The sequence below is a fragment of the Mesocricetus auratus genome, unplaced genomic scaffold, assembly GCF_017639785.1.
Source record: "Mesocricetus auratus isolate SY011 unplaced genomic scaffold, BCM_Maur_2.0 Super-Scaffold_100020, whole genome shotgun sequence".
NCBI classification, from domain to species: Eukaryota; Metazoa; Chordata; class Mammalia; order Rodentia; family Cricetidae; genus Mesocricetus; species Mesocricetus auratus.
The window spans coordinates 15,887,989-15,902,389 of NW_024429201.1; the positions used below are offsets into that span (position 1 = coordinate 15,887,989).

Consider the following 14,401-nt stretch of genomic DNA (forward strand, 5'->3'; position numbering starts at 1 on the left):
CAGGAGAATTGAATTGCAGGATTTAGATGTGTAAATTGACTTGGGTCCAGTGGTTTAGCCAATCCCAGGATGTGCTGGTGTGTCTACTTGGGGTCTTTTCAGGGGACCATTCTGACTTTCTGGCCATCTTCTGTTTCCAGTCCTGCTTTGAGTTTCCCTGTTCTGATCTGGAGGCTCTTAGCCTCAACTACAGCCATGGTTCGCCTCAGGCAGACACTGCCACGCATACTTGGAAAACGAAAGTTTTACAGCAAGAGAGTGTGAAACCTACTTAGTAAATCACAACTAGCATGCTTATTTTCAGAAAAAAGAAATAAAAATTTCAGGCTGCACCATTTTCAAAAAAGGATTAAATCATGAATTGTTATTTGCATCCGTGTGTAAATGTATGTGCCATGATTTGCCATGTAAAATGTATTTATTTGGGATCAGTGTTTGTAATGTTTAAATACTATTTAGTTTTTGGCTTTGATTAGCATAGGTTAAGAGCATGAATACTGTTCGATTTTGAATCTTAGCTCTAACACTTGCTAGCTGTGTGACATTAGGCAAACTGCTTAACTTCTCTGTTTTAGATTCCAGTATTCCACATATTTGAAAAAAGATCAAAAATTGTAGATGCCTTATTGGATCAACACGAGGATTGTAACAGCTTTTCTACAGTGCTTAAAACCTTGCCTGGAACAGGGTCTTATGAATGTTTGTGCCCCCCCCCCAAGTGACCAAAGAGAATTTCTTTTTTTTTTTTTTTGCATAATGAACCAAGGCAACAGTATTCCTTTTCTATGGCTATTTTATCTAGTATGCACATATGTGCATCCTTGATTTAAAAACTCTCTGTTCTGAGTGGTATTCTCCCAAGCAAACCTCGGGGTACCAACCATGGCACCACTGCTCACTTGCTGTGTGACCTTTGACCAGCTCTTCGGCTTTACAGACTGGTTTTCTTCACCCCTGCAATGTGTCCCATCGGGTGTCTGCCAGGCCATTTGGAGGAAAAGCTCTGCTTCTAGGAACTGCTGTTTTTGCTGTTAGTATCCAAATCGTGTCCTTGCCGCACCCTCCCCCCCCCCCAACGGAGAGGCAATCCTTCCTCTTTGATGTGAATGGCTTGCTTAAATCTTTATTTCAGTCTCCTGTGCTGAATCAACCACATAGGGGCTCGGATAAAGGGCAGTACTCTAAGGAGGGAAGTCATTGTGAGGCCCAGGGGGTGGAATCAGACCGCCCCACGGGTGCACTCCTCAGCCTCTCCATCACCACTTAACTAAGTCTCTTGAACGTCCTTTTACCTCAGCAGGTTTCCCATCCCCTTGTATCATTCTGAAGTGTCACAATGCAACTCTGACAGCCCTCTGCAGCCAGAGGGTCGCATCCTACTGCTTTCCCCTTTAGAGGCAGTACCAAAGTGTTCAGGACAAAGCTGCCTGTCCAGACTAGATAGGTATCCCCCCCCCTTTTCATTATCTTTTGTAAATACTTCGGTAGCATAAAAGGGCTCATTAGCCAATGGGGCTTTCAAACCCCAGTCCTTTTTTTCTTAAGGACCCTTGGCAAACCTGTTGTGACAGAAATGTAAAATTCTGGAAGACTCCTGGGCTTGAGGATCTGCAATGGCTTTGCTGTAATTCTTCTCCCTCTCTTCTCCCACGGCACACTGTAGCACTTACCCGAGCTTTTTAACATGAATAATGGGGCGGTATTATGCAGTATCAATCTCTCCCCCGACCACAAGCTCCTCAAGGGCAGGGGACCTGACGTGTATTCATCTTTGTATCCCCTGCAACCAACTGGCACACATCTCAATCAACGTCTGCGGAATGGAAGCTGGCTGAATTTATACCCCGGGTCAGAGTGTGGAGCGCAGACGGCTCCGGAGCTGAAAGCAAGTAGGAATCATTTATTTCTCACTGCCTAACTCCATACTGGCTTCCCAGGGATTCAAGACATCTCAAAGGTTAAGGTGTGGTGGTGGTGCCTTTGGTGGAAGATCTTTCTTCTTGTTCTTAGAGGGAAGGAGAATGAAGCCAGGTTTGGGGTGTTGTGGCTTTGCTATACAGGGCTAGAAAAAGCCGGTCAGAAGGAATGTGTCTTTACCCAGAGGCAGAACCACAGACAGCTGCTAGGGTCCTTCTTATCCAGCTTGATCCTAAACACCAGGAATCCGCTGTTTTCTTCCTTTGCTACAGGCGCGTGTCTTTGACTTAACTTTAGTTTCTAAGCAGAAATACAGAGAATCATCTTTGGAGACCTTGGCTTACGTTCCAGCCAAGCACTCTGCTGACTATTTTTGTCTAGTCTTATTGCCAGACACCATCGACGTCGCTTTCCCTTTACAGTTGAGGAAACTGAGGCTCAAGAAGTTTAACCAGAGAGGGAGGTCGTAGATCAGCTCTGTTCGGATGCCCTCACTCCATCACGGACTTCACTCTCTGCACACGGATGGGAGCGTGAGCGCGCGCGTGACTGATCGTGCGCTTCGGTTTCTTCGCTAAGCCTCCTCCGGCTCAGTTTCCCCCATTCTACTTTTTGGAGATAATGCCGGTTTTCCAAGGTTTGACCTCACTCGGCCATCTACCTCCCGCGTCCCAAGGACGGACGGCCACTCCCCCACCCAATTCGGTGTCCCAGCCCGGGTTGAGTCTGCAGGCTCCGAGCTCGCCCCACCGGGTCACAAGCCGTGGGGCTACCCCGCGCACCTAGAGTTCCCGTGGGATCGGCTGGCCCGAGCCTGGCCCCACCTCCCCTACCTGACGCCCGCGCGGCCAGCGGCTCCGTAGCCTCCGCCCACCGGCGCGCCTGTGCTGCCATTGGCTCCACGGGCTGCCCGTCTCCTCCGCTCCGTCCCGGAGGCAGGTTTAGCTGGAGAAGCCGCAGTCCCGGCGGCTCGGGCGCTGCGCGAACCACCGATCGCGGCGGGCATGGCCCCGCACGCGGGACTCCCTGGCAGCAGCCGAGCTAAGGCGGCCGTGAACTTAGCGACGCGCTGCAGCGGCCCGGCCTCGGTCATGTAGTCGCCGGCGGTGCTCCCCGCAGCCCGGGAGCCGCAGCGTGATCCAGACGCAGCCAAGCAGCCCGGGCTTCCCCGGGAGGCGCCGAGCACCCCCGCCACCCATCGGGCGGCACTTTGGACTGGAGAGAATCATGGGGGAGAAAGTTTCCGAGGCGCCCGAGACGGTGCCCCGCAGCTGCAGCGGCCACGGCGCCCGGACCCTAGTCCCTCCGGCGACAGCGGTGTCCTCGAAGGGAGCGTCCTCGGCGGAGTCGTCCTCCGGCTCGGAAACTCTGTCGGAGGAAGGGGAGCCCGGCCGCTTCTCCTGCAGGTCTCAGCCGCCGCGGCCGCCGGGCGGCGCCCTGGGAACTCGGCTGCCTGCCGCGTGTGCTCCCGCGCGCGTGGCGCTGGAGCGTGGAGTTCCTGCCCTGCCGCTGCCGCCTCCCGGAGGAGCGGTACTGCCGGTACCCCGGGTCAGCAGCGCATCCCAGGAGGAGCAGGACGAGGAGGTGGGCTCCGCCTGTCCCATCCTGAAACCCTCTAGGTCCGGTTGCAGGGACACCTCAGATCCCTTTACGTGCGCGCCGGTGTCTTGGAAAAGGGAGGGAACTAAAGGCGTTCTGCCACCATCCTGGGGTAGTGACGGTCAGGAGACTTTGAGTTACTCGATGGTGTGCTTTGGAAATGTCACAAAGCCAATCCCTTCCTACCTGTACCTGCTTCTGCTTCGGTTGTCAGCATCAGGATGGGATCTGAAAGCTTGACTTGTCCCTACAACTCAGATCTGATTCCTAGAAGTGGGAGTCACTAACTACTGAAGTCTTGGGTGGAGCGGGAGACCCGAGCGTAGGAAGCGGTGGCAGTGACGGCTGCGGATTGCACTTTTAGGGTGTCAGAGACTAGGGTTCCCTAGGGCCGCCCGTGGAAGGTTTTGGTGGATCTTTTGACCTTCCATCCTCGGGCGGAGGAAGATCCCCCACTTAAACGCTGTCGTCATACTGGGAAGGATGCATCTTACCTTCCTCAGAGGATTTTGTCTAACCTCATTCCCTGGGAGACCGTGTATCCAAAACTTGTGGTTGCTTCCTGACACACTTGAGTTTCATGATCCCCTGGGTTGCTTTTTCGCTTTTCCTACTTGCTTTAGAAGACAGGGAAGGAAGATTGTTCACGTCTTAAAGAGTGTTTGCTTTGGACAGGACCATAAATAAAACATAGCCCTAGCATAGTCTCCTTGTGAAATTAATTCCACAGTGCCTGACTGGTATTTTCCCATCTCTGCTGGTGTTAGCGCTAGGAAACAATTGCCTTTGTCCCTAGAAGAAGTAAACAGAGCCCAGGGTCCTGGTACTAGCCCCCTGGGTGCCCAGCCTGGAAGCAGGGGCTGGATCTGGCACAAGGCTAGCAGAAGCAACTTCCAGCCTGGCAAAGATGGAAGGAGTCTGGACTGGTGGTTGACCAGTACTTTGGTGGTAACCATGACCCATTCCTGGATTTCTGTGGGATTGCACAGATCTTAGGCAGCTGTCTGGAGATCTGCTTTCTAGGACTCTTCTGTGCCTTAGTTGTAAGATCTGGATGCATTTCATTCCTTACAAGTTCAGGTCTGTAGTCAAAAGTGGAGAATTTTAAGGCAAAGATCACTCCAAGACAATTGCAGTTTCTGACTTGGAATTTTGGATAGCTCTAAATTCTAGATTGCGCTTAGTCATTCCAGGAGTTTGTTGGGTGGCACACCCACCCTAGTTGCTGGCAGAGATCAGAGCTTCCTCCTCCTGGGTGCATCTCTCTTTGATGGAGCATGTTGACTCTTGGTAACTGGCTATCCTAACTTAATGATTCTGTTTAGCTTACATGCTTTGTATGCACAAGGTCTTGAAGATGTGGGGAGTGGGAGTGGGTAACTTCTCAGTTTTGATCCTGATTGTATAGTTAACTCCCCTCAGGGTGACAGTATTTTACTTTCTCCAAAGTGGCTATAATGATATTTTTATTTCCCAAGAAAGGCAGTGAAGATTGGTTGAGTGAAACATATATTGTGCTTCAGAGTAGGATGGCTGAATGATTTTGGTCACTGTTGGGAAAGTTCAGAATTGGACATAAACAGACAGTGCTCTAATTCAGGGCATGACTTAGCCTAACTGGATGATGGAGTGAAGCCTTGGCTTTCCCTTAGAATTTTGAAACAAAACCAAAGTTATGTGGCTCTCCCACCCCAGCAGTAGAAAAGTGGTAAAACTTGATGAGGGGCCTGAGTTCATGTACACTCACTGGTGCTGATAGTGGTACACTGGGTGGAATTGTTGCCTTGGGAAATTAACAAAAACTCTTTTGCCCCGTTCCTTAGGAAAAACACACATTTTAAATTACTGTTCTAGAAGGTTCAGGAATGCCAGGCTAAAAACACCCCCTTTCATGGAAATCCCTGAGTTTGACTTCTGGTTCTGTCACCTTGAGGAAGTCTGTGCTTATGGACTTTCAGAGTTCTGTCAGCCTCAGTTTGCTTACCTGGTAAATGAAGGTGACAGCAATAGTGCTCTCGAGATGTTTTATACAGGCCTGTACACATCACCTGATGTGCTCTCAGCATAGTCGATTATTGACCGCCAAGTAAATATCAGTGAACAGTAAATGTTAAGTTCATTGCTTATAATATTTTTTTGAAATTGAACGTCAAAGTTGGGCTGATCTATTTCGTTAATGCATAATTTATGTACTGTTTACTGTGAGAGGATACGAGGTTTATGAGAAAGATTTATTATTTTAATGATGTGCGCACAGTGTGCACATGAGTGTAAGTGCTGCTGAAGTCCAGAAGGGGGCGTTGTATTGCATGGTAATTAAGATTCGCTAGCCTCGGTACAGGTTAAGTGAATGCACTTACACAAGAGGTGGGTGACCCTCCTCAAGTTCCAGCTCCAACGATCTGCCCAGGCTGTTCTCTGTGACCCCGCTGGAAGCAAGAGAGAGCACTGGGGTCAGGGACCCCAGACCTAGTCCTGCCCTCCATCATGTCTGCACCTGTGACCATCCCCAAACAATGCTACAGGTGTGGGTGGGGTGGATATCTCACTACAGCTTTGGGTGTTGGATCCCCTGGAGCTGGAGTTAAAGGAGTTGTAAACCACCAGATGTGCTGACTTCTGACCCTCTTGCTCTTATTGCAGAGCCGTTTCTGCAGCTCTTGGCTTATTCCCCCTTTAAGTGTGTGTGTGTGGGGGGGGGTTCTTTCTGTTCATTTTAGGCTGTGTTGTGACAAAGCACCTGAGGATAGCTTTAATTATACTTTAGCACGGCCCAGGCTATAATACATTAAAAGGCTTAAGAGTAACTCATAGAATCGAAAGGCATTCATTTCATTTTAAAAATTGCTGTGTAGCTTAGGAGATTCATTTTTTTCTAAAGATTTTTTAAAATACCAGCTCACTGTATTTGTTTTTAAAATGCAAGGAAATTCTGGTTCCCAGCATATTTCTACAGTGCTGATTTTTTTTTGACAACCTTGTTAAAGATGTTTTGAATATAGCTAGTAAGGGTCACAGTTCTTTATCTGTCTCGTAGTCTAGCTTACTGCTAATACCTTCAGGCTTTGGTTTCTTAAAAACTAGTTGAACGTTGGCATTGATAGATATCTAAACTTTTAATTTCCTTTTATTATCCTGTGCTGTGGGGATAAAATCTACAGTCTTATATGTGCTGGGCAAGCACTTACCACTGAGCTACAAACCCAATCATTTTTAAACTTAATATTAGACACATGAGAGTCAGAGCAGATTCTGTTTTGTGACAAAGTAAACAAACCCTGTCTCTGCCTTATGTCTTGGCTGCAAGCGTGTGGATGTGGGGTTCTCTGTGTTGAGGGGTTGCACACTGCATTTCTGATGGGCAATTTAGGTTGGAGGACTGGATCTCCCCATTTATGCAATTTCCCTCCAAAACAGTGGTTTTCAACCTGTATGTCCTGATCCCTTGGGGGGGTGTCAAAGAACTCTTTCACAGGGGTCACCTAGACCATCTGCGTATCAGATATTTACATTATGATTCATAACAGTAGGAAAATCAGTTAGGAAGTAGCAATGGAAATAATTTTATGGTTGGGGGTCACCACAACATGAGGAACTGTATTAAAGCATCACAGCATTAGGAAGGTTGAGAATCATGGCTCAAAAAAAAAAAAGACAAAAGGGGTTGGGGATTTAGCTCAGTGGTGGAGTGCTCACCCAGGAACAGACCCTGGCTTCTGTACTCAGCTGGGGTGGGGGTGGGAGGGGGGGAGCAGGACCACAAGTCTCTGACGCATTCTACCTTGTATTTTTCCCAAAGTGCCTTATGATCCCAATGAGGCACCATTTGGTAGCTGTTGGTGGTGAACTCACTGACAGCAGGAATTTTACCCTGGATGCTCAGCACCTGCCTCTAATAAATGAGCGAGGACTTAGTAAACATAGGTTGAACCATGCCTCTGAAACTAGTGGTCTGCTTGATTGAAGGGTGACTGACCATGTGTCTATTTATATTGTCTGTTGTGAATTCCGATGCACCAATCTTGTGTCTCCTCACCCACTAAAACAAACAAGCAAGCACTTTGTGGCTAACTGGGGAGATATTAGGCATTAGGACTATTTTTTTTAAAGTTTTAAATAGACATTAACAAAGTCGAATCAGGCGCACCTGCTTTTCAGACTGTATTAGAAGAAGCTTTCAGAGCCACCCAGAATGGCCAGAGGGGCTTTGTAGTTGAAGGACTTGCCAGCCTGCTTTGTTTCAGCTGGTTCTATTCTGCTGTTCCAGGGGACTTATTTTCTTGACAGACGCTGGGAGAGTGTCCCTTATTAACTATAAGCACAATTGGGGCGTGTCTCTAAACTGTTATATTAAATGGTGTCTGAATGGGATGATGGCCTTTAGCATCATCTGGGGGGGTGTTTGTGTTTTGGGGTTCCCCACATGACAGTAATACAATAGATGCGTTTCAGATTTTTATTGGTTATGATAATAAATAGCAAAAAGAAACCATGAATTCAGCCATTCCTTTCCATAGGCTTTATATGTTATTAATCACGGAAGCTACAGAGTTTGAAAGAAGTGCGTGACTCTGGGCATATCTATTATTTAGTCTACTTTTGGCCTGAGTTCTTCAGCAGTCAGCCTCCCGGTAGATATGTAACCCCGCCCTGAGGCATCGTCCTGGCCACAGGTGGGTTTGCCATCACAGAGCTTCTCAGGAACTGAGGGAGCTAGCCATAGGCACGCGGTTATCAATTAACTGGTGCAAAGGCGACACCGAGGCAGCAGGCTGTGAGGGAGTGTGTGACCAAATTCCATAAATCCATGAAACCTGAAGATGGGCAGAAGTTAGTTGGAGGGGAAAGAAGGAACCAGAGCGAGGCAGGTACCCAGCGCCGCAAAGCTACACAGCTCCTGCCCGGACGGTGGGCCTTTGCTCAGCACGGAGGAAAGGAGAGCACAAGGCAGGCTACGTTACCACACCCTGAGTACCACAGGGCCCTATGGACTTCATGCTGAGGGCGCTGGGAGCCATTGGAGGATCTGAAGCAGGGAGGTGTGGCCCTGGTGAGATTTGTGGGCATCTGGAAGCCCACATGCTGAGAACTGAAGGTGCAGCCTGTTTACTGTTCCTGAGTGAGATGGGAAGGGGAAGTGGGGGGGGGTGGTTCAGGACTTCCGGTAAATACTTATGAAAGACAGCAGCAAGTAATTTAGATCCATTCCAGAGAATGTGGTGAGATCATTCTCTGTGTTTTGAGAGGAAAACTTTCAGAGGAAGGACTTACTTTACAAGTGCTCATTTCCACAGTAAAGTGTAGGGGCAGATTTACCTGAGGAGAACGTGGTGGGTGTTCTCTGAGATTGTGCCCCAGTGGGCATGCTAGCATGCCAACATATGTATGCTACCAGAGTTTGACTTGTTGGGGTGGATTATTTTCCTATTGAGGGAAGGCCCAGCCTTTTCCTTTGCCACATCTGGTAACCCGGTATATGGCAAGTATTTACACCTTGCTAATATTTCCGAGCAGGTGAGAATCTATTTGTTGGCTCAGATTTAGTGGGTACAGAGTGTGAGATCAGTGGGGTTTTTTTTTCTTTCATTTGTTCTTGTTTTTTAGTTTGGCCTTCTGAGGGAGGGTATGGAGGTGGGGCACAGATATGAAAAACTGGAGAAATTGTAGGAAGGATTCATACTCATGTGGCCCGAACTAGGAGACTTGAACAGAGGTGACAGTATGCTCTCAGAAAAGAAGATTGTGTTTTTAGATAAAAGACACCCCTGTCACTTCTCATCATGCTCATGAATTCTATGGCTTTGCCTGGAAAGGGCTTGTGCGCATTTCTTTCATCCAGCTAGCGTTTCCCTGCTCTGGAGTCATGGCCCAATTGTAGTCCAGTCACTAGAAAAGACGACTTCATCTAGGTTTACTAATACTGAGTCTGTTTACCTCCTGCAGAGGGTCTTAGAAAGAATGCGATGCCTCGAGTTCATCTCCGGCATGGTGCGTGCCCTCTATTACGCATTCCGTAGCATGTTTGCTTTATTCCTGAGGACGGGGAAGGCTGGTTTATGAAGAATGTTGGTGCCATGGCTACCATAGAAAGGGATACAGCAGAGACCCGAAGTTGCTCCCTAGGTGTCCTGTGCAGCTAGGACACTTTGATGGTAGCCTGGCTGGCTCTTTCCTTTCTGTGTAGGTAGGTATGTGATATGTACCGCCATCAGTTTCATGGGTGGAATGTTTTTATGAGCTAGTGACAGCAAACTTTATGGTGCAAGATTTGTTAGCTTTTCTGTGGAGACGCCGCCTCCCCTTTCCATGTGGAACCCATTCTCTTTATTTTTTTATTTCTTTTTTTAAATTTAAATTAGAGAGAAACTTGTTTCACATGTAATTCCCATGTCCCTTCCTCTCCCACCCTCCATACCCCCACCCTCCCCACCCCATCCCTCCTCCACTCCCCAGGGAGGGTGAGGCCCTCCATGGGGAGTCTTCAAAGTCTGTCATATCATCCGGGGCAGGGCCTAGGCCCTCCCCCATGTGTCCAGGCTGAGAGAGCATCCCTCCATGTGGATTGGGCTCCCAAAGGTGGAACACATTCTTAGTGATCAGTTATCAATCAGTATCCTAAAGGACTCTACGAATATGTAAGTTACCAGAGGGTATGTTAGCTGTGTGGTGAGGCAGGAACGATGATTCGAACTTCATCTGAGTTTGTGGGCTGATAGGGTGTGGGGCTAAGGTGGAGATGGGGTGAGGCTTGGAAAGTCAAGTCAAGTTCTTAAGTATTGGGGTGAAGAGTATTGAACTGTAGCACAGAAGTCGCCCCGACTTCGCAGAGGAGAAATCTGGACATTCAGTAGAACTTTACATTCAAGAACTCATCTATGCAAGTTATCCAACCCTCCCCCATCCCTTTGAGTCACTGTACACATTTGAGCATACAGTAACCCAGGACAGTTGGCTCTTCTCCTCTCCCCTAGACTGGCTTCTGCCCTTGTACTTGTTCAGGCTGGCTCCTGCTCAGCTCATGCCATTGGCATCACAGGTTTCTCCGTCTTCTGCGTGCCCCGCTGTCCATCTGCGGCTGTGTATCCGCTGGTGTTACTTTTAGGGTAGAGTATAGCGTGAAACACGAGATTAAGCAGGGGATCCCTGCTCCTGTAGCTGCCTAGCGCTTACTTGTCCTCCTTCCCCTGCCTCAGAATTCCTGGTAAGAACGCACAGTAGTCACAGGTATCCAGGGTCAGGAGAAATCATCCTTTAAATGTAGCAGAGTGTACTTTTCAGGACTGTGGTCAGCATTCTCTACGCAGTGTTGCCTCGTGGTGGTGGAAGGGTGTAGAACCTGCCGGAAGGCCCCGGGAATTTCTGTAGCATCTCTCACTGCAGACTCTTCCTGCTTATTTAATGAGTTATATTCCTAACTAGACACGTGTCTGAGACAGCTTAGAAATTTGTATCCCAGGCCCATAGTCTTTTGCTTGCCTGTCGTTTCCCTGCTCAGACACAGTCGATATAATTTTGATTATGGTACTTACTTCCACTGAACCTTTCAGCCCAAATGCTTTGTGATGATATTGGGGGTTGCAGGGTGAAGGTGGGCGTGCCAGAAGGAAGATAGAGATGCCGGCACATTTGACTCCTTTTCCTTACTGATTTCATAGGCTATCATGTGGAAAATGAAAATTTAATTCTAACGTTCCGAACTTTGTCGTTTAACACTTTTTGGCACGGGCCAATCTCCCAAGTGAACCCAATTTGATTTGGGTGGATGAGCCTGAATTAGCTAACTGCTGTCAGATGTGGGTCTGTGGGCCTTGGCCTGAGAACTCAGTTTCCTTTTTAACCTGCTGGGGAAGTCAAGTGTGGCATTCTTTCCTGGGTGGTGATTTTGCGTGTTTCTGTATTTGTCTGCAAACACCATTCTGCCTTGACCTTGTGATTACTTGCCATTCCGGGCATTTCTGTACCCATGGATAGCTAGGCAATGCAGGAAGGGAATGAGCGCTGCAACAGCCGTAGGGAAAGAAACTTGAGTTGGAATTAGTGTTGCCAGTGTTGTGTTGCTCTGTTATGGAGACTTACATTCTGAGAAGCCATGCTTTTAAGACCGTAGTCACACGATGATGGCAGTCGAACCCCACTCGCTGTCAAAGTGCTGCACAGATGCAGTAAAAGCCATTCTGTGTAGAAAGGTTGGATGTCAGATATCACTTCTTTGTGGGTCTGTTGGTTCCACAGAGACAGACACACACAACATTGAACCAGGGAATCTGCCTTTTCAAACTTCATGTGGCGTTAACTCTGCTGGCTTCATCGAAATAACCTGAGCCCTCCCCCAGGTTTTCAGTTTTAAGAATCTGGAGCTCCTCACAGGACTTTCTGCAGAGAGCTCAACAGCCCCAGATGCTGGTCTTGAGAAAGACATGCAGGAAGGTCCATGTTTAGAGCATCTCGTGCAGCAAGTGAGTCAAGTTGCCTGGAAGAAGAACCCGAGGAGACATGGACCTTCATGTCCTGATGGCCCTTATCAGACAAGTGAGTCGAAGCACCTCGCCAAGTTAGAAAAAGAAAATACTGTTCACTGGTGAGTGAGTGCTGCTTGTTATGTATCGGGAGCCTGCGCTGTTACACCAAGTTACAGTACCTTGAATTATTTATCTACTGTTTGAAAAATAGCCTTGGTAATTGCATTTAACGTCACACTGCATTTCTTGGAAAATCTTTTGTCTTCCAGCAGAAACTGATCCTCAGAGGTGTCCCCTTTCTTTATTGACTAGTGAGGAGATAGTTCCCAAGATCTCTTAGGATGAGATTTAATTCATTGTGATGTACAGGTCTTAGTTATGATGGAAATTCTGTGGGTAGAGGACAAGAGATTCACCGGAAATGAAAACTCTGGGAGTACTTGATTTTCATTATCAAAATGTTCCTAACACCTTGGTTTTACACATTGCCACCTTTGAAGTTGAAAATAGTCCTGTTGGGAGGAACTTGGCTTAGATGTGTGAGCAACCAGAAGGTAAGACAATCAGAGTAAGCTTGCTGTGAGGAGTCATTCCAGTAGGGGAGTGAAACCCATCATGGGTCACTCCACCATGGGAGCAGAACTCTCTTGGGGGAGTAGAGCTGGCTATGAATGTCAGTCCACTAGTAACCTCTACTTCTGGAGCCTGCAAAGTTCTTACTGTCTTGTATTCTGTTTAAATTATTTCTGTTGTCACCTTAACGCAACATGGCTGATACTCTCATAGATTTGTAGTATAAATCCCCCAAATTCCAACAGGAATAAGGCAGGGCCTCAGGAAGGCTGAGGAGCTATTGGCAGTTGACTGCTTCTGGGGGTATCAAAGTCATTTTTGGGGTCACTGGTATGTTTCCATGCTCCATGGATGGCTTCATCCACGTATGCACTATGGGCAGCATTAATTGTATTCTGCAGGATTTAAGAAAAGCATTGTGTTGGGAGGGGGAATAGGTTGGAGGGAAGGGAGTCTGAAGGACCTGGAAGCAGAAAATGTGTGGGTCCAGGGAGAGTTGGAAGTGGAAAATGAGGCATGAGTATTATCAAAATGCACTGTGTGAAATTCATGGAATGAATATAAAATTTCTGAATCATCATTTTCTGTGAATTAGGTTACCTGTCACTCATTCTAATTCTTCACTTTCTTTCACATCTCTGGCTTGGTTGTAGGAACCTTCTATAGGCCATGGCCTCCTTCTCCGTGACAAATAACTTTACTACAAGGCAGTAGTACAACCCTTGTCCAACAGAATGTTCTGGGAAGAAAGCCCTTTGTGGTTACCGATTCCAGTGAGTCGTTGAAGATAAGTCTGAAAGCTCTGTTTGCACTTACCTTGTTTTATTCTCTGTGATGTCGCTGAGCATCTTCCTGCCTAGCATTCTGTGCTGAACTAGCTTGCTGTTTCTGTTTGTTCGCTCCTTTAATGATTGGGCATCTTACAGTGCTTTGGAGCTTTTGCTCTGGGTGTCAGTCACCTCTGAGAACTGTTGGAAGATGTGAACACAGAGTAAAATTACATGTGCCATTCATAAAGCCAGAGCCCTTCATTTCTTCTTTTCTAATGTGCTATGTTGCTGGTTTAAACCCAGAGAAGCATGGTTTGTTCATAAGCTTCACACTGATCCATCCTATCTAATAAATGGGAGGTGTCTGCTGCCTGCTTCCTACGCCTGCCATTTTTATCTGTCTGAGGTAGGACGCTCCTTGGGCAGTGTTGTGATGCGGTTATCTGTTGAGACACCTTTAAAATAAAGACATACATCTTAATACTAAAAGTTGCTATACTCACTGGGTTTTGAAAGGGTAGTTTTTGGTGATAGCCACAAGAACCTGTATTTGAAGAATTGGTTCTTTCTATTGGATTTTCTCTGGGGGACAAATAATTTTAACACAAAGCAAAAAATTTTCTGCCACGATTAGAGTCACGTCTAAGAAGGGAGGCCAATGAAGCCTCCATGTTGGTGGGATGGGGTTGTCCTCTTAGAAACCCTGTAGAATTCCTCTTTAATAAGCCAGCTACCGTTACTAGAAATAAAACTAAGGGATATTAGTACCCAGTATTTTCTTTGTGATGAAATGATTTTATATAGCCAATATTCTAATTTGTGTGACTGACTTCCTCAGCATCAGCAGCCATTAAATTCTCCCATGCCCTTACCTCTAGTTGAACCTAGATAGCAGGATGTAGTTCCCACAGAGAAGGCTTAAAATAACTGTCCAAGAGCCTCATTCCAGAGGGGCCAAACATTTAAATTTGTGTGTGTGTGTGTGTGTGTGTGTGTGTGTGTGTGTGTGTGTGTGTGTTTCCAAGTATGGCTGGCTAGTCTCCGTCCTTGTCTCACGAGAAATTTGGAATGGGTTGTAGAATT

General features: G+C 47.3%; 1 protein-coding gene across 9 annotated transcripts in view; it reads left to right on the forward strand.

The window, feature by feature from the left end:
* The first annotated feature begins 3,024 nt into the window (after positions 1–3,024).
* Positions 3,025–14,401, forward strand: part of Mast4 (microtubule associated serine/threonine kinase family member 4) — a 575,239-nt gene continuing 563,862 nt past the window's right edge. For all 9 annotated transcript variants that reach the window (XM_040729116.1, XM_040729119.1, XM_040729117.1 and 6 more), the window contains exon 1: positions 3,025–3,501. In XM_040729116.1, the coding sequence (XP_040585050.1) occupies positions 3,145–3,501 (357 nt within the window). In that variant the 5' untranslated portion in view covers positions 3,025–3,144. The remainder of the gene's footprint in view (positions 3,502–14,401) is intronic.